Source organism: Prenolepis imparis, unplaced genomic scaffold (assembly GCF_030444845.1).
Source record: "Prenolepis imparis isolate NDT839.2.m4 unplaced genomic scaffold, iyPreImpa1.0 SCAF_8, whole genome shotgun sequence".
Lineage (NCBI taxonomy): Eukaryota > Metazoa > Arthropoda > Insecta > Hymenoptera > Formicidae > Prenolepis > Prenolepis imparis.
The window spans coordinates 10,626,009-10,646,933 of record NW_028141166.1 but is presented as its reverse complement, the minus strand read 5'-3'; the positions used below and the strand labels follow the sequence as shown (position 1 = coordinate 10,646,933).

General features: G+C 39.8%; 2 protein-coding genes across 6 annotated transcripts in view; one reads left to right on the top strand and one right to left on the bottom strand.

Moving 5' to 3' along the window:
* The window catches only part of Hiw (MYC binding protein highwire), a 186,891-nt gene that overhangs the window by 17,748 nt on the left and 148,218 nt on the right, over positions 1–20,925 (bottom strand). The gene's annotated exons all lie outside the window — the stretch shown is intronic.
* Positions 52–18,931, top strand: LOC145939776 (uncharacterized). 2 transcript variants are annotated; one of them, XM_083044371.1, is made up of 5 exons: positions 52–354; positions 488–715; positions 14,520–14,939; positions 15,920–16,212; positions 16,452–18,931. In XM_083044371.1, the coding sequence occupies exons 1-5, from the start codon at positions 352–354 to the stop codon at positions 18,238–18,240; spliced, it is 2,733 nt and encodes a 910-aa protein (XP_082900497.1). In that variant the 5' UTR covers positions 52–351; the 3' UTR covers positions 18,241–18,931. The 2 variants fall into 2 exon arrangements, with proteins under 2 accessions (XP_082900497.1, XP_082900496.1); XM_083044370.1 differs by having other exon boundaries at positions 485–715.

Here is a 20,925-nt window from a genome sequence, read left to right as displayed (position 1 = left end):
GTTGTGTAGATCTAGGTGGGGAGCAGACACCGATCGTGCATGCTACCGACCAGTTTAAAAGCAACCTCCGTCACGATCGCATCAGCTGGTCTCTAGTCGCTACACTTCTTCGTCCCCTCCGGCAACGTATCGAGCCGCATATCGAGAAACAGTTAGTTATTATAATCGATCGTTAATTTCTCTTTCCACACATAGTGAAATGTCGATCAAAGATCGATAGGGCTCGGTAAAGGAGGAGATGTATCTCCTTCTCGATTCGAACGCGAATTGATCAGTGGAAGAAGTCGCGAGAGGATACAGAATAGTGTCTTCCGATCGATCTATCTAGATTGATCAATTAGCGAATCAATAATGGTACGTGTCTCTACCTTGCGCGAGTGCATCATCGTTCTACGAAACGAGTGATCGGATCGTTATGAGAGAGGCGATCGTGTAAGGAAATCGACAGGTGATAGTGATCTAATGATCGTTTTGTGTTCGATAGAAGATCATCGCGATGAGCGCCAAGCGAAGAGTTTTGAGCGCCCTGGATGGGCTTGTTATTAAGTGTGATCGTGGGATCGTATGCTTGGTGTTCCTTCTGTGGTATCTCGCGTTCCTGCCATGCGTCGTCGAAGCTGACAGGCCACCAGGGATATGCGCCATGAAAGGCTGCAACTGCACCGTCAAGGTGCACCGCTGGATTAACGTCAAGTGCGTCTTCTCCAAAGAACAGGTGAGTGCAAGAACCGCCATTGCGGCGATTAATTTTACGATAATATATGCGCTAAAAATAGCGAAGCAAAGCAGGAAAGAAAAGCGAATTAAATCATAATTATATACACACACCGTTATTTCTCTTTTTTTATATTTTTAAAGATTCCAAAAAGATATCAAAGATTTTAACGGAACGCAGATTCTATCAACATATATAAATATATCGCTGATCAATTAAAATACAATAATCATCAAATACAGTTCGACAGTTCTGAAAAATGAAGATTATTCTTAATAAATTTATTTTTTAATAAATTTTTAAAGAGGAATTCTTAAATAAAGATTCTATCGATTCTTTCTTATTCATATCAAATTGAAAATTAATGCTCTATGATTTTGTCAATTCTTTCGTTCTCAGAAGTAGCTAAGTGACAAATAGTTTTAAAGTTATCGAAGCTGCGGACTATTTTTTACACGCTTTTAATTAACGGGCAATTTTTCGCGACGTTCGCAGATTACGCGAAATCAAATCAATCTTAAGCCGCATCCGCCGATTTCATGAAAGAGAAGTTGTTAAAGCACGACGGTGAAAGTTTACCGGAGTCTCGGATTCGCCTTCCACGCGAGATTAGCATATAAATCATTGGCCCGGTAAATACAGAGGGTATCGCGTGCACGCATATGCACATTCGATACCTGCAAGCTCACGTAAGTGCGCTGAAATTAGCATAGACCTGCAAGAGTCTAACTTTTAAATAGCTATGAGACCATAAGACTTCAGCTTTTCCAATACATGCAAAATTTATTATTAAACAAAATCTGATTTTGATCAAATAAAAATATAACACGTTCATATGATAGTGCTTCTAATATAAATTTAAAAAAAGATTTTTTCATACTAAATGCATAATAAAAATTTTTGTACATAATAAAAATAATATTGCGATAATAATAAATATTTTTAAAAAATTTATAATAGAAGCATCATGGATGATAGAAGCATCGTTGACAGAACATAAAAACGCTCGTTAGTGATTTATGCGTCCGTCCCTGTACAGGCAGGCACGAAACAAGTTGTAACTTGCACAGCCACATTTCTGTATGGTATAACAGGCAACAGACGCAGCTTCACTTGCCGCTCTCGTTGTCAGCTGCACTCAAGCTGAATACCATCCGCAACCGATGCAACGGGATGCGATGCACTTCGCGCAAAGTTTTCGGGCGAGAAACTCGAGAGGGTAGAAAACGCGATAAAACTATCACGTGCAACCACTACTCGCGATAACTTGTTCAAATAATACCGTATAAGGCGAGATATATGGTGTAAGATCTCTGGTAGATTTGAGATTTTAAAACAGATCTAAGAGTTGAAACATCCAAAAGCCGAATGCCGCAAGAATCTTTGCGAGATACATCGATTCATACCTCGATTTAGCTAGATCATAATTATTAATAAATCTCATGTCAATAAATTACATTATAACATAAATCTATGATTTATATATGGCATAGAAAATTATTTTTTTCTGCAGAAGATCAATAATGCAATAACATTTAATATTTTATGACAGCTAATTGTCCTTTTTTGGATATTAGAGATATTAAAGAATTTGCTTGATTCATCATGTGAAAATAATGAATTCAAGTCAATCATTTACTCCAGTGTATAATAAGAATCTTTAAGTAATACATAATTAATTAGCATTATCCAAGAAGAACATTGATTAATCTATAATTCTTCTTCGAACAGCGAGGTTGAATTTCTACTATGCTTCTTGACCACAAACTGGAGTAAGCCTATTCCCTATCTACACTACGATCAACCGCTTGCATAGAAACGCAACGGAAACCAGTTTTAAGGGACATTCACACCACTGCCTTCTCTTTTACAGTAGTCCGAGCCCGACATGCAGTCTAAGAACGTTGGGTCGTTTTCCTTATTTTGTCTCGCATTTACTATTCTAGTCTTCAGACTGCTCCGAATAGAATCGGGACATTATGATGCAATATATAAAAAAATATTTTTAAAAATACTAATTGAAGAGAGAACTTAACGATTAACGCGAATCGTTCTTTGTCGAAAATATAATAAATATTCTTGTATATATCTCATAATCATCTGAAAAAATCTAGAATTTATCGATATTTAAATGCAAGTATAATTTCAAATTCGTGTAAAATATAATTTGCACGATTTCTTCGTGATTTTTCACGCAGTCTCGAATAACTTCTAAATCATTGAGAGCGATTCCTGTCCGTCCGATAAACGCCTGTCGCATTAAGCGTAGGCGTGACACGCAGTACAACGTGTACCCAGAGTGTCCTTAACAATTGACAGACAGCAAAGTGACTGGTGTCGATGAATAAAGTTGATAGTCGGTAGACAGTCCGTTTCATCCTCGAGAATAAAATAACGAATATGTCGCACAAAAGTAACGTATGTAAAAATATAGATGCGCACAGTCGCGTTTTCAGAGATAATAACACGATCGAAAAAAAATGGGTGCATTGACCTAGCGAACCGTGACAGTGTTTCGTGTTTGCTTAACAGTGACAAGAAGACCGAAACAACAATTGGCAGCGTTGGAAGCCGCTATTATACAGCCGGACGGCAAATACTTGGTAATCAAATCAGATTCAGCCACATCGTCACTTATCATTCCAACGCCATTAATTCCATTTATCGCTACAGCCAGCATCGCTGTGCGATATAACTGACTGGGCTACTCCTTGCTGGCTCATGCAAGTTCACTCGTATCGAAACAAGGACACTCTAATTTGATCGGCGGAAATGGCAAATCAAGCGGCGATCAAATACTGAAATCACGCCGAGTGCCGAAGAGTGCAGAAACGCGCGGATCTCTCTTTTATGGGGAAATAATGTGAGATTTCCTCTCGTATCTATGCAACGATTTCGATAATAAAAAATAATTGAGTTAAGCCAAATAATAAATGCATGGGCTACGCGTGAACAAAATATTCTTGTTCGTTTTTAATCAATTTTATTATGCTTTTATTATTAGTACGTTATTTTAATTATATTGATTAAAAATTCAAAATATACAAAGATATTTACACGTGTTTCACACGTGTATAAAATTCAGCATTATTTATCTAACGTCTGTTTATTGATACTTTATTTCGTTTATCTTTATCTAATCAAATTTCCAATGATATCACTTTGTGTGTTTTACGAAATCTAAAAGAAACACAATTGAGATATTAGAGTGAAAGTTAATGGAGTAGCGTGTCGGTGTAACGTCGTTAAATTCCATTACATAATTTAATAAAAATATTTTCTCACAATGGTCACATGTACATCTACACATGACTTATGTAAATGTCTGAAAAGATTTACAACAATAGGCTAACTCGCACGGCTCTTGGAATAGAATAGATATCGGTCTCGATATCTCCCTCGAAATTGTCCTCATGCATTCCGTCGAACCTAGGTCGACTTCCGCCGCATGCAATTTCCGGCCAGAGGGTTCAGTACGAGCAAAGTAGAGATGCATTGTCCGAGCCAGCTGCTTCACGAATATTTTCTCTATAACCCGTTCTCTCGCGTTCAACTTGAAAACTATTTCAGTATATCGCCGCTTAAGTTTGACAGTAATGTAATCGTTTCCTCCCCGCGTTCCAGTTCTAATTTTAGAATCGAATATTTCAAGGAGAAGAATTTCTCTCTCTCCTCTCCCCTTTCATTCTGACTTTAAGAAGGAAAAAGGAAGAGTCGAGAAAATTATAAGTTAGTAAAAGGGATTCCCTAATTGGATCTTCATCGTGCGGCTAATTTTCGCCTTCAAGTGCATCATGTAACGCGCTGTCGCTGTTACACGAGATTTAATTCGAGTGCTTCGCGGCATTCTCCCCTCTTGCTATCCGCGATGGTCGTCGATTCGAAATTACACGTGGAAACAACAATTAACGCTGGCACGCCACGTGCTAGCCACGTTGCACACCGAAACAATTTCGCGCGGCGCCAGTTTAGGCGCGCGATTTAACGCTCACGGACCCGTTAATAAGCGGCGCGGCTTTTCCCGACTAACTCGATTACAAACCGATTGCGATTATTATGGAGGAAAATGGGGAAGAGAGGGTGGAAGGGCGAATCCGTTAGTGCAAACCGGCGAAAACAATAGGGCCGCCGATTAAAGCGCGATCGCGTGCCGCAGTCGTCTCGCAACGCTGCTTTGTAATTTCTCTGTCTTCATTTTCATATATATATATATATATATATATATATATTTCTCTCTCTCTCTCGTTACCCCCCGTAATCATCTCGAGTGGAGCGAATAAAACCTAACAATCGGAACTGGAAAATAACACGTCGCGCAAAATCGCGCGAGAACGATAGTGGCACTTAAAACGGAAACGACGCCACCAGATACAACACACGCGTGCGTGCGATACGTTCGACGACCCCGGCTCTGTAGAGATGTAACGTTGTTACCCGCGCGCAATTACATCTCGTTATATTCGTGAAAATAAAGGGTCTCTTATCCCCTGAAAACCACCCATTCGAGGTCGCCGAATGTGTCGTTAAATTTTACGAGGAAGGAACATACACAGCGACGCGTGTCGTCCTCGATAATCAACGTCGCACCTTCACGGCCCCTTTCCGCATCGTCTGTTCCACCTGCCGATGGATTAATAAATCGAATAATTATGTGGCCTATGTGGTTCCCTAGGACCCGGGGAGATCGAGTGGGAATTTTCGTGCGCACAAAACCTGCCCCGCGATAGAACCCGATCCTCGCCTCGACTCAATTTATTCACAATAGGCCCTTTCAACGAATTACACTCTCTGGTCGGTCGGGGGCGTCAACGCGAGAGTTGCCTCGCGACGATGATGATGCGGGCTGGTCCTCGCGTCGACGCGAGGCGAGAAGTGTTCGGGATAATCTTGACGTAAATCGAGGCCCACGAGGATTTCCTCCGACCCTCGATTTCACAGGACGGCTGCTCTTTTAGAATACAATTTTAAGCCTGTAAGATATCGTATCTACCCTAGTTGGCTAACACATCCTCGTATAGATTAGTCAAAAGAATTTTTCCCCGAATCTTTCTTATATAAATATTGATTTCAACTCGTATTGTCTGTATTTCCTATCGACTGTAAAATGAAAATCGAAATTCATCCGACAAAGCAATATAATTCTCGCCAGTGAAAATTCACCGATTCATTACTCACGCTGTCATACGTTATCTACTACAAATCCAACCCACCTTTGTGTTTACCCAACGCAATATTTCACAATTAAAATCGACGAACACATCGACTTGAAAACACTTCTCTAACCGCATCGACGAAGAGGGAAGGATCTTTTATCGCGCTTGTGAATCTCTCGGAGATCTTTCTCTTTCTCTCTCTATCAGCTCCCGATAACTTCGATAACCCAATAAAACGACTCGAAGAGAAAGGGAAGAGATCTATCCAGCGCTATCTCGATCGCGGAACACGCTATTATCACTCTCGACTTCTCGCGCGACCCCACGGGATGATAAATTATTTTAGAACGTCCCCTCTCTCCCTACCTACTGTTCTCCAAGCACATACAATACGTGCACGCGCGCATCCGAGAGCCGATTGCGGGTTTGCCGGCTTTGTCTGGAGAATTTGCTCCGGAGGCGTAGATATAGCCCGACATCCTGCTTCATTTATTCGCAACGATAACTCTCTTTCTCGCTTTCTCCAACACCTCCTCTGCCACGAGTTCTCTCTAGTTATCGCGATTAGCCACACGTGCGAAGTGCCTCGCCTATCTGCGCGAATATGTCTCTATGTGTATATTAAGCTTATATATATATATATATATATGTGCGAATGGGATAGAGAGACCAACAATCGCGTAAATATGTGCGCATTTACGCTTCCCCGATCAAAATCACTCGCCGTGTGTCTTCCGCGTTGCAGTCCACGAAATGGTTCTATAATCTGGACCTATGCACGCAACTGTGATGATAACGTTAGAACAGCCTTTCTGGTCTTGCCATGCGTTTAATTTAGAATGACGTTGTTCTAACCGGAAGATTCAACGCTTGAAACAACATTGATGTTAAATTAAGTCTCTTCACTATTCGACGTATAACAGCACAATACCTTACTTTTCTCTTCACAAAGAAAAAAACAATAAAAATTTATAAAGATATGCTCCAAAGAAACTGCAGATTTCATACATATAAATAGAAAAAAAATTGTATGCCATCCTATTAATTATACACGATGGAATTTTTATTTTTGGTGACTTATTTTGTCTAATGGCTCACGTCATGATATAAATGTTCTCTTATCTAATATAATTCTATATTTTATATTCTATACATTACATCTAATTGACACGAGAGAGAAGAAAAGAGAATAGCGTTTATCTCTAGACGATTGATAAAAATCTCTCCTAGGTGTAATAAAAGGACAGAAATAGGAGGTATCGATTGGGGAAGATTAAAGCGATAGGGGAAAAAACACATGAAAAACGCGAGCGACCAGCTCGTCGCACTTAGCAGATCGCAGACCGTCCAGTACATGGTGCACTGCAACAATTAACCGAATTATCCCTTGATGCGACCCCCGGTTCGAGGCCCCCCCGGCGGCATAATGGCGCCGCATGTGTCGGCAAAGGCAAGCGTATTCTACCGGGGCCGCGTTATGCGAGGGCGAGTAGAGTAATTTCATCCCGTGTGTGCGATGCGCATCGAGTGTCAGCGTACGGGTGCGTCGCTATTTCCGCGAATTAACTTCCGGCATTCCCGGTGACGATCGCTTCGCGAATTTCACGGAGGGGACGAGATGATATCCTCCGCGCATATGATGACCCGGAGCGGAGATACGCCCGCTTTGCATTCCGGAACGAAAACGCCCACGTGGGCGCGTTTATCGTGGAATATTAGTGCATTAGTCGCGCGATAAAGTCGATCATAAAGGCAGATGTTAACTGGCACGCATAATATCATGCGTATCTTGTCCAAATCGAATCGCACATGTCCAACGACCAAATTGCGACTTTAAGTAACCACACATATGTTTTCGGGAGCGATCGCGGAAATTTTATTTCTTCTAATTTTTCGATAATTTAAATTAAGATATTAATTGGCACGCATAATGTCATGCGAATCTTGTCCAATCGAATCGCACATGTCTGACGACCAAATTGCGACTCTAAGGGAGCGATTGCAGAAATTTTATTTCTTCTTCAATCATTGCTCCCTTCAAGTTTAATAAATTTCTGTCTTTGTAAATCGAGTAATTTTTCAATAATTTAAATTAAGATATTAATTGGCACGCATAATGTCATGCGTATCTTGTCCAATCGAATCGCACATGTCTGACGACCAAATTGCGACTCTAAGGGAGCGATCGCAGAAATTTTATTTCTTCTTCAATCATTGCTCCCTTCAAATTTAATAAATTTCTATATAAATCAAATAATTTTTTTCGACAATTTAAATTAAGGTCGCGGTGCATCGATTGGAAACAATTAAAATGACGTACGTTATGTAAATTCGCTGAAAAAGTTCAATCTCACAACTTTGCAATAACGATGTCTCTCTCTCTCTCTCTCTCTCTCTCTCTTTTGCTAGATATATAATATTTAAATCTTATGATAACATATTAACGAACCGGGTAATTAAATCGGAATTGTTTAACAGCCATCGTTAGAGGATACGAGGGAAACATGTAATTATAATTTCGTTATGCCAACGAATAGTATTAAATATTCAGTCTCATATTGCGCGGAATTATCGGTGCGAGTATATCAATGTAATGCTATATCTCGGATAATATAACGTTATATTATTTCAAATATATGAACTTTCCCATCTAATTTCATATTCTGCAATTTTATGTTCATTATATGTTCAAAAAAGCGCAGACATCGTATCAGTCAACTAAGAAGAGATCTGACGACTGTTCTCGGTTTTTTAAATTGAAGGCGAGATTCGTCATGACTGATTAATTTTGAAGAGGAGAGCAGACGCGGCGCCTAAGGGATCTCTCTCTCTCTTTCTCGTGTCAGAGTTTAGAATAACTCGATTGTCTTCCTCGCGTTCACCTCGAACTAGAACTAGACAGTGAATCGGGTTATTTTTACACATCGGAGACGCCCCGGGGCTTCTGTTTCCCCGACTATGTCAATTAGCTGAGACTAGCAACAACTTCGCCACAGTTGACGAAAACGGAAACTTGAAACTTTCCACGTAGACTCGACACTTCCACTTATCCGGTTCATTCATCTCGCTGCGACGATCATCTCTCGCCTCGCCGATGCGGGGAAGGATTCGCACGTCTGGATGACGAGAATTGTCGCGACGAATTGAATGCGGGAGAGAACGTCATCCGCGTTTCGATTAAATCGCCGTCTACCAGCAGTTAATACGCTGACTGATGATATACGGTCCCGTCGATTCCTCCGCCGATTTCAATTCAGACGGCGAATCTTCTTTGACGCGCGTGACTTGGCTGCCGTAAACCCTCTCGACGTGCGAGAGCGGAATCGACATGCGCGACGCGTATATCTCCAATGCCATTTAATTATTTATCCATACAGATGGATGCTCGTCGCATATAATTTGGACAGTCGGTCGGATAATAACCCGAAGACCTCGGGTAGAAAGCTCTAGGCTCCGCGTGAAGAAATTTAATAGAAAGACGCTTCGCTTTTATTCTCATCGCGCGTAATTCATCTTACGTAACTTCTCCATTTTCCGCATTTTATTTTCATTCATCCGTCATCCGTGTGTCAGCCGTAATGCGTTCGCGCATAATTATCTTTCTCTCTCATCATCTTTTTCTATAATTTTTTAAACAAGATCGAATCTCTCCTAATACCGGACAATATTAATTGCATCGCGTGGCAGAATTCATAATTTATCTTTATTTTTATCTTCGTTGGGGAGAAAACAATTTAATGCAATTTTGAGGATCTTTGTAAATTCTCTAAAAATTGATGATGTTAAATTTATATTACATTAATAACATAAAAATGAAAATAAAACACATTGGCTTATTTGTCGAAATTAAATTATGTATCGCAAAATATTTTAGAGAAACATCTCTTCAAGATCGTTCTTTTCCGGGTTTGCACTGGTAAGACCAGCGCGTGTGCGAAAATATTTTAACGTCGGTATAAACCTTCACGAGTTCTATCAGGCCATTCTAATAAACAGGATTTCTACCCGATCGTTTTATTCGTTGTGAACGTGGCGCCCGGCCAAAACTATCGATTCTCATAATTCGCGGATTCGTGAATTCTGCGATATCCAGTGATGTTGGTCGCGCAATCCGGCTAGAGTGGCCTGTTCTCTTTATTTCCGGCTCGATGCACCGCACGACTAGACCCACCATTCGCATTCTATAAGTTGAAATAATGTTTCCTTGTTACAAGAGAGCTGACGATGTGACCCTTGCGATTCATCGATATTCCGGACAGCTTTCTTAAGATTCCCTTCGCTAACGGTAAACTTACGTACTGCAACCTCCGTCGCTTGCAATAGATGTTGCAGCGGTTTCTCGCCAGAAATGCTCTTTCGATATTATATTCCGTTGTCATATCGCCACGTATATGTTTTTAAATAACACTGATGAGATAGCGAAAAATAGCGTTAATTAATATTCTTTATGCGCGAATCGCAAAGTATTATTTTACTTCAAATACAGTGTACTATATATAATCTTATAAATATAAATTTTTTAAAAATTTATGTCATATATAAATATCGAAATTTTTAATTTCTTGTATAATCAGCGATACATGTGATTAAATAATTCTCATGTGTTAAACATATAACACTAAAAATGTCATTGTCATAAATGTGTCGTGAAAGTATCGTAGAGTAAACTTGAAAGAGATCTTTAAAGTTTTCCTCTCATAAAAATTTTTCTCACAGAATCGAAACTAAACCGAACATATGGAATCGAACTAAACCGAAATGATAACCTAAGCGGAAACGGTTCGATACGCTTCGTTGCGGATAGAAACAAAATCGTCATGCAGAGCGATGTTAAAAAGAAATCCGCTCTAAAGTTTCAGGGCGGTCCGGAACAAATTTCGGGTATGTAACCGAATATCTTCAGCTGGCAGAAAATTTCGAAAGTTTGAATGTTTTCATATGAGTCTTTGTCTGTAATAGTCTCCCGTCGCGAAAAGATGTCTTTTTAATAATCGCTTTAAAGGACAACAATGGAAAAGAGTCTCCTTCGATTATTATAATTATTTTAAAACTCAATAAAAATATCTCAAAAAATGCCTTAATTAGGATCTATTGAATTGAAATTATATTTTCTCCACACATTTAAATATGACTGCTACGTTAGCCCATCGAACGTATCGTAGAAAAACAAGTTAAGGAATAACATTAAATCGTCTAGAAATACATTGGCGATTCATAGAAAATTCTACGATGGCTGCAGGCCAGCTCGTGATCTCGGTACCGCGAAAATTAATTCGCACCAACAGTTTCGCGTCGTTCATTCGCGAGAGGTCTTGAGAAAGAAAGAGAAACAGAGAGATAGAAAATGTTCTTTGTGTCCAAGGACCGCGACGCAGAAATAACCGGCGTTATCCCAGCCCTTGAGTCACATCGTGCGACTTTTAAAAGCAGTCTTAGTCATTCATCGAAGAGCAAAAAAAGGGGCGACGCATTTTCCGACCTGCACTCTTCCCTGACCGGGTTTTCCTTTATCCCAAGGAACCGGCAACAACAGCTGGGCTTCGACCTGCATACGAAGTGATGTCATCGATGCTACATAATAAAAGCAGAGCCGATACAGTCCGCGCTGCAAAGAAGCTGCATCGTTGACATATCGCCATCATTTTAGTCGAGCGACATCACGTTTTTTCCCTGTATCTCTCTTTCTCTCTATTTTACTAATTAATTCTTTCCAACGCGAAACTTTCCGCGTTAAATTACAAGGAAGCTGCGCATATTTTTAATTAGGGCGCGAACTACATTCCCTGCGCACTGCTGCTATAGTGCTGCTTTACTTTACCCGGCGTTATCAACCGGAGCAGCGCATATCTCATCATACGGAATTAACGCACAGGAAATCCGCATTGTGTTGCAGCAAAAGATAGATATCAGAAAATAATATATTATTTCGCAAGAGCTTGGAATAAAGTAAAATGTCAGCCATATTAAAATAAAATTAATAAATACTATTTTTTTAAAAATCGAACTGAATTACAAGTAAATCAGAAGCGAAAAAAATTAATAATCTTACGCGATAAACTGATTTTAAATAAATTCCATGACTATGTCTTTTCGCAATAATAGAATATCTGAATAAATATGATGATAAATCTCTATTATTATTACGAATTTACTTCTATTTCGCGTAATAAATTTCTGAGTTTTATCTAGATGCATATAATACTGTCATAAATCAGAAACGAAAAAATTAATAATCTCGCGCAATAAATTGACTTTAAATAGATACCGTGACTATGTCTTTTCGTAATAGAATATCTGAATGTACACGACGATAAATCTATATTATTATTGCGAATTTACTTCTACTTTGCGTAATAAATTTCTGAGCTTTATCTAGATGCATGTGACGCTGTCATGAAACTGAGCCTGATACTATCGAAGATCGTAACTGTCCGGTGATTCGAGTCGTATACTGAAACTACAATCACCATAGTGCAACAAGATCGTCTAACATAACTTTAGACGATACTACTATGCATTCGATATTTAATCGATATCTTATTTTTGCATCTCTCTCTCTCTTTCTTTCCCTCCGCTTGTATTAATCTAGAATAGAATACACGACGAAATCGATACGGGAAACATTTTTTTTTTCTTCCTTTTCTGACAAGCGAGCTTACTTCAAGGATAAACTTATTTGTTGAAATCAAACCGCGACTTATATCAGACCGACCACGATGAGACGACAAAACAAGCAAGAGAAAACCGGAGCCTCGCGTTACCGTAGTGTAACCAAGAGACGGGATGCGAAAGTCGAACCGTACGCGTTACTTCGTCGCGACGAACAGTGACTCATCAGAGTTCTAATGAACTCTTGAAACGATTTTCCGGTGCTTTGAAGGAACCAGCTCGAATGCCGCATTATGCGGTTCACGTTTATTGAACCTTTTCGTGTACCTTTTCGGAGACCTAAGTCGAACGTAAAAATAAACCAGGATACACAGAAAACTGATTTCGTGCGAAAAGTAAACATCCGAACTTGGAAGAAATCCAAACGGGAAGAGAGCAATAATTCCATTTCACGTATGATTTCAAGTATTCGGTAACTTATGAAAGAGATTTGAAATTAGAGAAAAGATATTTAAAAAAATTTTTTTAAATGGTTATAGACTTATAGAATATCGTACTTATTCTCACGAGAGTGGCACCCACAACTTTATAATTCTATTCACAATGACAGAGAGAGAAAAGAGTTTTTAACAGAGATAATTTTTAAAAATATGGTATATTTTTTAAATTGTTATTAAATATTAAAAAATGCAAACAGATAATAGTCGGATATACAGAATATACAGAAAAATTAATTGCACATAATAGCATGTACAAAATAATTTAAAGTTGTATTTTTTTCTCACGAAATGCATTATATGTTTCAAAGTCAACGCGTAGTTAAAATCGCTTAACACGTCGTATCTTCGAGATAGGATTAACACACGCGTGTAAGTAGTTGTGTTGTACTATCTCGGTGACGAGAATATTTCGTAGATAACGGATTTAGTTATAGGCTGGGTCAAAGGTGCCGCGGCAAGGAACCGGATGTGCTTACATGCACCATAAAAAAGTAAAGCCGTGCGATAAAAATAGATAGAAATAAAAAAATGATTTTCCATAAACCGACAATGAGAAACGGAAGGATAAGCTCTCCCTCTCCGATCGTTTTCGATATTTATTTGCGAATCGTCGAAAATTTATATCGCCACAAGATTTTTCGAAATCAGATTTTACGAACAATTGTTTGAAATTTTACGGATCTCGGATTATCTTTTACACAGGTTGGCTGCTCAATATTTCCTCGTCTTACATTTTTCAACGCTTTTCAACAGCACAGGACCGAAAGTATTAAAAGATTAGAGTGTCTCTTTCTATATGTAGTTTATCGTGATCTGTTTTTTCTATTGATACAACAACGAGAAAATCTAAAAGTAATCGTTAAAGAAGTTCGAATGACACGTATGATTATTAGGTCAACACAGGAAATATACCTCGGCACAAACTTGGCGCCGAGATAAACCTATAAATAGTCTTAAAGGAAGTCGACGTGGAGTTCAGTGAAAATATTTCAAATATCCTCCTTAGAAATTCTATTGTTTCACGAGAATAAATTATTACTTTACAACTGATTTTATCTCCAATTATCTATATATCGAACCGTTGAATCTACAATAACACAGATTTTTAATAAAACAATAAATTTAGAAACTTTGAAACAAAAATAAAATTTCTCTTTTCAACAATCTGTGAAATTATAATTATATTAGAGCAATTAAAAAATGGTCCAAAAATATTATTCTTTCTTATAAGTCCTCATCAAAAATGCCATAAATTATTATAAAGCAAGAAAATGCATACAAGTTTATTATGATTCCAGAAAACACAGCCTCTTAGTCAGTCGCGTTGTTATGATATCCGCTCATTACGTAAGCAAGATGTAAATCTGGATAGAAAAGTAAATGACGAGGCACACGGCCTTGGCGGTGCCTCGAGATGTGTGCGATCGCACACTGTGTTCTTTAATTACAACCTGCTACATCTAACTCGCGAGTCACAAACGATAGAAGACTCAATAGCATCACGTTTTTTATCTCCCGTCTCAATTTTTTTTTTCTTTCTAGAACGTGGACCTGCTGGAAGGAACGATTCCGCCGGAGGCAACGGACATCGAGGTCTCGCACTGCCGAGAGCTGAGGATACAAGCGGGCGCGTTCGGCGGAGGCTTGCCTCTAAAACGCGTCCACGTTTCCGGGATCTACAGCTTCGTCGCCAAGAGGCAGGCCTTTCAGAACATCAGCGCACCCAACACGCATCTCGAGGTGTCCGAGTGCGACAGCGTGTTCCTGGAGAGTCATGCTTTCCGGAACATGCGCGGAACGCTCAGCGTCTCGATATCGCGCTGCAAACACGTGGAGATCAAACCGAACGCCTTCTCGTGGCTGCTGTGGATTATGATGAAGGAAGTGCCGTCCCTCGAACTCTCCAGTAATGCCTTCAAATTCGAAGCGCCTCAACATGGACGACACGGACCAGCGACCAAGGTTGGATATATCTCTACTTTATTACTATTCTCCATTAGATAACGATCACGTATCTACGCCGATATCGATATCAGTCTTTTGCTTGTCGTTCTATGGACTTGGCTCCGATGAAGATAAATAATAGACGTTGTTCCTTTACAAGTTTCTGAATGAATGCATTGCCTAATCTAAAATCTTGGAGAAATTTAAACTTAATATTCCAACTGGGACTCTTAGAACAAGCATATCTCTTTTCATGAATAATTATATCGTATTTTATATGGAAAATTTAAATCCATAAATCGATCATGCATGTTTGTCGTAATTTAAATGAACACAACTCGTATTTGTCATTTAATGCAATTAATACATAATTTAAGTTTCTGATAATATAATTAGGTGAAAATTTATTAATTTATTATCTTCAATAACTGAATTTTTTGATAGATATAATTGTATCTAATTTCTATATTTTTATTTCCTCTACTAGTGTATGCGTGATCAAAAGGAAATTATATTTAAACAATTCTGTTAATAAAATAATTAATAGCATTATTCGATATTATATTATCGCGTGAATTAAGAAACTTATTTTACGAAGAGTTTATAAGAAGGGAAAATTATTGATAAAAAAAAATCGCAAATACCTTTCTACAATATTTCTCTCTCTAATGTATTAATTTAATACATTTACACACTGTAATAATGTATTAATTTAATGTATATAATACTTCTATCCCAATTACGAATACAGTATGTTATTCGTGTCTGATATCGAATAACGCATTGATACGTATATTTTCGACAATATTATTTGTAACATACTCCGTTTTGAATGTCACTAAACGAAACTCAGGGCAATTTGCACTAATTATAACTCGATTAAATGTCAAAAACAGATAATCAGAAATAGATAGTCAGAAATAGATAACCTTTAGGCTAAGCCGACAAAGTCTCGGAAATTTAATTACAATTTTGAGATTATGCTCTTTGTAATATAGATAATGTTCCAAAATGTGAGGATCGCGGAATTGCCCAAGGCAGTATTTCCCTCGGCCGTCGCGGAAATCCGAATGGACGACATCTGGACAAAGATTATACGCAAGGACGCTTTCTGTGCCATGACCATCTTCAACGTGATCATCAGCAACGCGTCGATCCAAGAAATTCAATCCGGCGCTTTCAGCGACAGAGCCCTCATCCACAGCCTCGAATTCGTCGACGTGCAACTTAAGAGTATTAACACGGCGGCCTTCAGAGCCGGCCACGACAATCTGACCATTCAATACTCAAGGTTCGAGATATTAAATTCGCACTTCGTAAAGATCCTTATCAACAGTTTACAGCAAAAATTTATGATTGTGAGATGAAAATCGCACGACTGCGATATCTTCTCTTTATATTGCGTTTATTAAACTATATTTATTTTCTTTTATTTAATTTCTTAACATATTTTTGTCTTCGATTTTAGAATTCTTTATTTCTTGAAATATTCTATTTTAATGCACGTTTTGATTTTTGTTATTCTATTAGATTATTCGAGGTGGACACTGGTGCCATCAACACGTCAGCGGCGACCGTCACCTTCAGGCATAATGAATTTCAGCATCTGCGCCCGGGTTCGATCGTGCTCCACCAATGGAACCACATAGCGATCGATCATAATCTCTTCGTCGATCTCGAGAGCGAGGCTATTAAAGCGGAGGTGAGCGCCACTTCCGGGCCCAATTTCGAATTTTCCTTTACCGGTAATCACATACAAAAGGCGCGAGCGGATGCGCTCAAGTTCGTGGCAATCTCGCAAAGCGTGAACGAGGCGCGCGTCGGCAATAATTACTTCAAGGAGAAGTGCAACTGCAATCTCGAGGACTGGGTGCGCCAAGTGACGGGACATGAGAAGTTCACATTCTGGATGATTATGGATTCTAGCTACTGCGAAGTCGATAAGATCCTGGATAGATGCCTGAATCTGTCCGCGAGCTACATGACCATGCGAAACTTTACCGAACTCATGTGCACGCAACGGAATCATGTCGTCGATTGCGAGAAAGAGTCGTCGAAACCAAAGCCGAGCATCACCCCGCCTAGCGTAGGTCCGCACATTTATCCGAGGCAGAAAGGATTCTTCGACATAGAAATGAGCGAGTCGGAGCAGATGGAGCGTGAGAAGAGGATTATCGTCATCGTCTGCGTCGTGGCGGTCTTCATCGTGGTTGTGGCAATCTTGGCCTCGGGAATCCTCTACGTGCGTCGTCGCGGAGTCTGCCCCAAATTGACATCCAGCCCGCTGACGAATTTAACAAGCTGGTTCTCGTCTAGCAACGGCATGACCGCCGCGACGTCCGCCAGATCGATTTCGCGGCTAAGTGTACACGAGTACGTCGGTCTCCAGCCGGAAACTAGGATCCTCGAGCTGGTACCTCAGGCGAGGGTTCAAGAGTACGACGACGACGACGAGAACGGCGATCTTTATCCGTACGCAGAGAATAAGGCCACGCAAACGTTACCGGAAGAGCTCACGGAGGAATACCTGATGAATCTTCAGTTGCGACTAAACGATCCCGACAATTACAGCCAGGCGAGGGACATGATCGAGCACCTGTACGATCTCATCAAGGTCGAGGAGAGCTGCAACAACAATAACGATCAGCAATCAGCTGCTGATCAGGAGGAGAACGCCTACGACGTGATCCGGCCGAGAATCAAGAGGTCTCGCGGCGCATCGAGACCGTCCGTCAACATCGGCACCAAAGCACCGTCCTTGGAGAAGTTACTGCCGAGCGGGGTACGAATCAGACCACCTATTACGGAGTACGCGCAACCACGTGATCAGCGGACCAGCGACCAGAATCATCTATACGCCGAGTTGCCGGGAGACGAGACGGTGCCCAGCACCAGTCGACTGTCGCAACCGATTCTAGAGAGTCTGATTAGTCGAGCACCGCAGCCGCTACCGCCGGACGTGGTCAACGATCATCTCGTTAGCAATGATGGTCCGCCGAAGAACTTGGGCTACGGTGCGGACGATAGCGCACCACCGCGAAACCTGAACCTGGATTTCACCTACAAAGATCAACCTGCCAGGCCGATGAATTTCCTCAAGGTACTCGGCGAGAGTATCCTGAGTACGAGCAACAAGATGAACAACAAGAGGCCGAATTCGCTGCTATGCGAGTATGCCGAGCCGACGGACGCGACTGCTCACCTGTACTCTGAACTGCCGGAACCTCAGACGTCCGCGTCCACCAGCAAGATGGCGAACAGACCGCTGCCTACTAAGCCCGATCAGGATTCCGTCGTCGCAAGCGCGGCCAAGACGTAGCGACGTCCATTATCTGTGATATAAATGTTACGCGTTGCCGCGAAACAACGAAGACTATAAAGTGTCCTTTCTCTTTTCGCCTCGACTGTATGAAGGAAGTATTCGTATGTGTTCGCGCCCGGAGCGATTGCGTAAGAGAGTTTGCACCCGGCGAGTCACGTGAAGCCTCTCGACTAGGATAATGTGTGCGCCTGTGTCACAATAGCGGGAGGAAATACGTCGGAAATTAGTGCAATTCATGCGTATACAAGGCTCAACCGAGCCAGACGCGCGTGTCGGATGACGAAGTGTATTCTTACTTTCAAACTGTGCGTGCATGAATGAGCCCTTGTTTAGAACAATTGCGCGCGCAGCCAGTCGTATCATTCAGATGATTTTATTTTCTTGAAAGAGGAGGGACAAGTCCGAATATCGACCAAAGTGCCACGTTTACGCCAAAATACCGCGAGCGAAATTCGTGCCAAAATTATTAATGTATCTCACGTATGGCTGTACATGTCGGCGCGCGTAACGCAATAATAGTTCAATGGACCTATCTACTGCTGCTACACGTCTAATTAATGAATCGTCGAAAAGTACCGCGAGAGAAATCCAAGAATTTATTTATCCGTGACAAAGACGAATGTAACATAAATTTATATTATATATATATATATATATATATATATATATATTTGTTTCAGGTATTATTAAATAAGTATTTTCCATCTGACAATTGAGAGAAGTTAATGAATCCCCATTTCAAGACATTTAATTTAATAATGAACCGAGTATATGTATTTTTAAAATTTGTTTTTTTAATATTTTTTAAATTTTATTTCGATTAAATAATTAAGAAATTCCTCATCAACATATACATACCAATTTAATTTTCTAAATAATTCAATATAAAATTTGTACGCGCACAAATAATTATTATGAAATTATATTTTATTATAATTTTATTTTAATTTTTATATCAATCTATCATCATATCGACCATTCAGACAATATGAAAACTTGCATCGACATACGGAATATTTCTCTTCGTTTCCGCAATCAATCCGCATGAATGAGCAATAAAACACCGCGTAGGTCCAACAATCACAGATCTCTCCCTCCGGCTGCTCTCGAACAAGTATCTCCCGCTTCAGATAACACCCGGTGTCCGACATGAGAAAGAGAGAGAGAGAGATAGAGAGATGGAGAACATATTCCAATTCACAAAGTACTTAGTCGTAAGTTCACCGAGCGCGCATCGATTACTCCTCTATCTAAATCTCTCGCATTCGAAGAGCTCGTCGTTGTCTTATCTGCAAGAATTTTACGATTCGAGTAGTTCCCTATAGACGCGGCATCTCGCTCGCTCTACGAGAACACTTTCAGGGTTCAGGGGTCGTCACGGCTACTCGGTATTTTTTTTTCTTTCTTTCAAGCAGTGGTGCTCCTTTCGAGGAAACCGTATCATCGTCCTGGAACCAGCGAGGAACCAGCACGATTCATGAATCTCGGAGCGTCCCGTGAAAGCCGAAAGATATTCTTAACCCCTCTGGGGGGGGGGGGGGCAGTCAGTCGGTGCATATCCACGGCGAGACCAAACTATTTCATGAAGAATGTAAGAGGAGCAAATAGAGCCGGCTATAGCAGTTGGGGCGGCCTGCGACGCAGCTGTTGACGTTTATACGGTCGCTGTTCCACGGACGGTAAAACCCAGAGAAAACTCCGACGCGAGCAACAAAGGACGCCCGATGATAGAAATGATGGAGAAAATCCACGAGAGAGAGGACGGAATATATATCTCTTTGCGACGACAATCAATCTTCCTAATTTCGCGTTTCGATTGTATTCTTTCATCTACTCGTTTTCCAACGTCTCTCAATCGAGGGGCAAAGTTATAGAGTATTCGCTCTCGTCTCCTAGTAATTCGCAGTCGATTTTTCCCTCTTGCGAATTTAATCTAAGAGCTAATTATCGCGCTATTTAACGTTGAAAATTAAAGCGCCCGGACAAATTAAATGTCAGGAGCGTAAAATGAATGATGAGACGGACTTACTTTCTTACTTTCCAATTAATTTGAAATTAAATGTTACCGCGGCAAAAATTTCATTTACTAGGAATATTGCTGAGTAATTTAATGTTAAAGTTGAACAATGTATGCTGTGTATGGGATCAAGATTTTAAATCATAAATTAAATTTTTTATATATCCAACAAGAAATTAAAATTATAATTCTTTGTAGAATAAATTCTATTCACCAGTATATGTATTGCTATGCAAATATATTTTATGTATAAACATATATGACAGATGTTTGCGAACGAGCGTCTGGATATCATTTAAAGTTATTAATTAAATTATCCTCGTATATTCTAAATTATATTCTAAATTATTTTACATAACTATAATAATAAATCAAAATTTCCATCGAGATAAAGAACACTAATAAAAGCTCTCTATCAATATTTGTACACGGTTGAGTCATTGTGTCGTCGACTATCTCTCTCATGTAGATAAAATGAGAAAATGTTCACGTATGTCAGAGAAAATCGTGAGTTCTCCCATTGAAATAGATTAAAGAATAAAAATATAGAGACCACAAAAAATTTCAATGTTTTCGACGAACGATATGAAACATATAAGAAGTAAGAAGCAATATTTAACGATACGTGATACGCGAATATTTGCAAGTTAATTGAATATTATCTT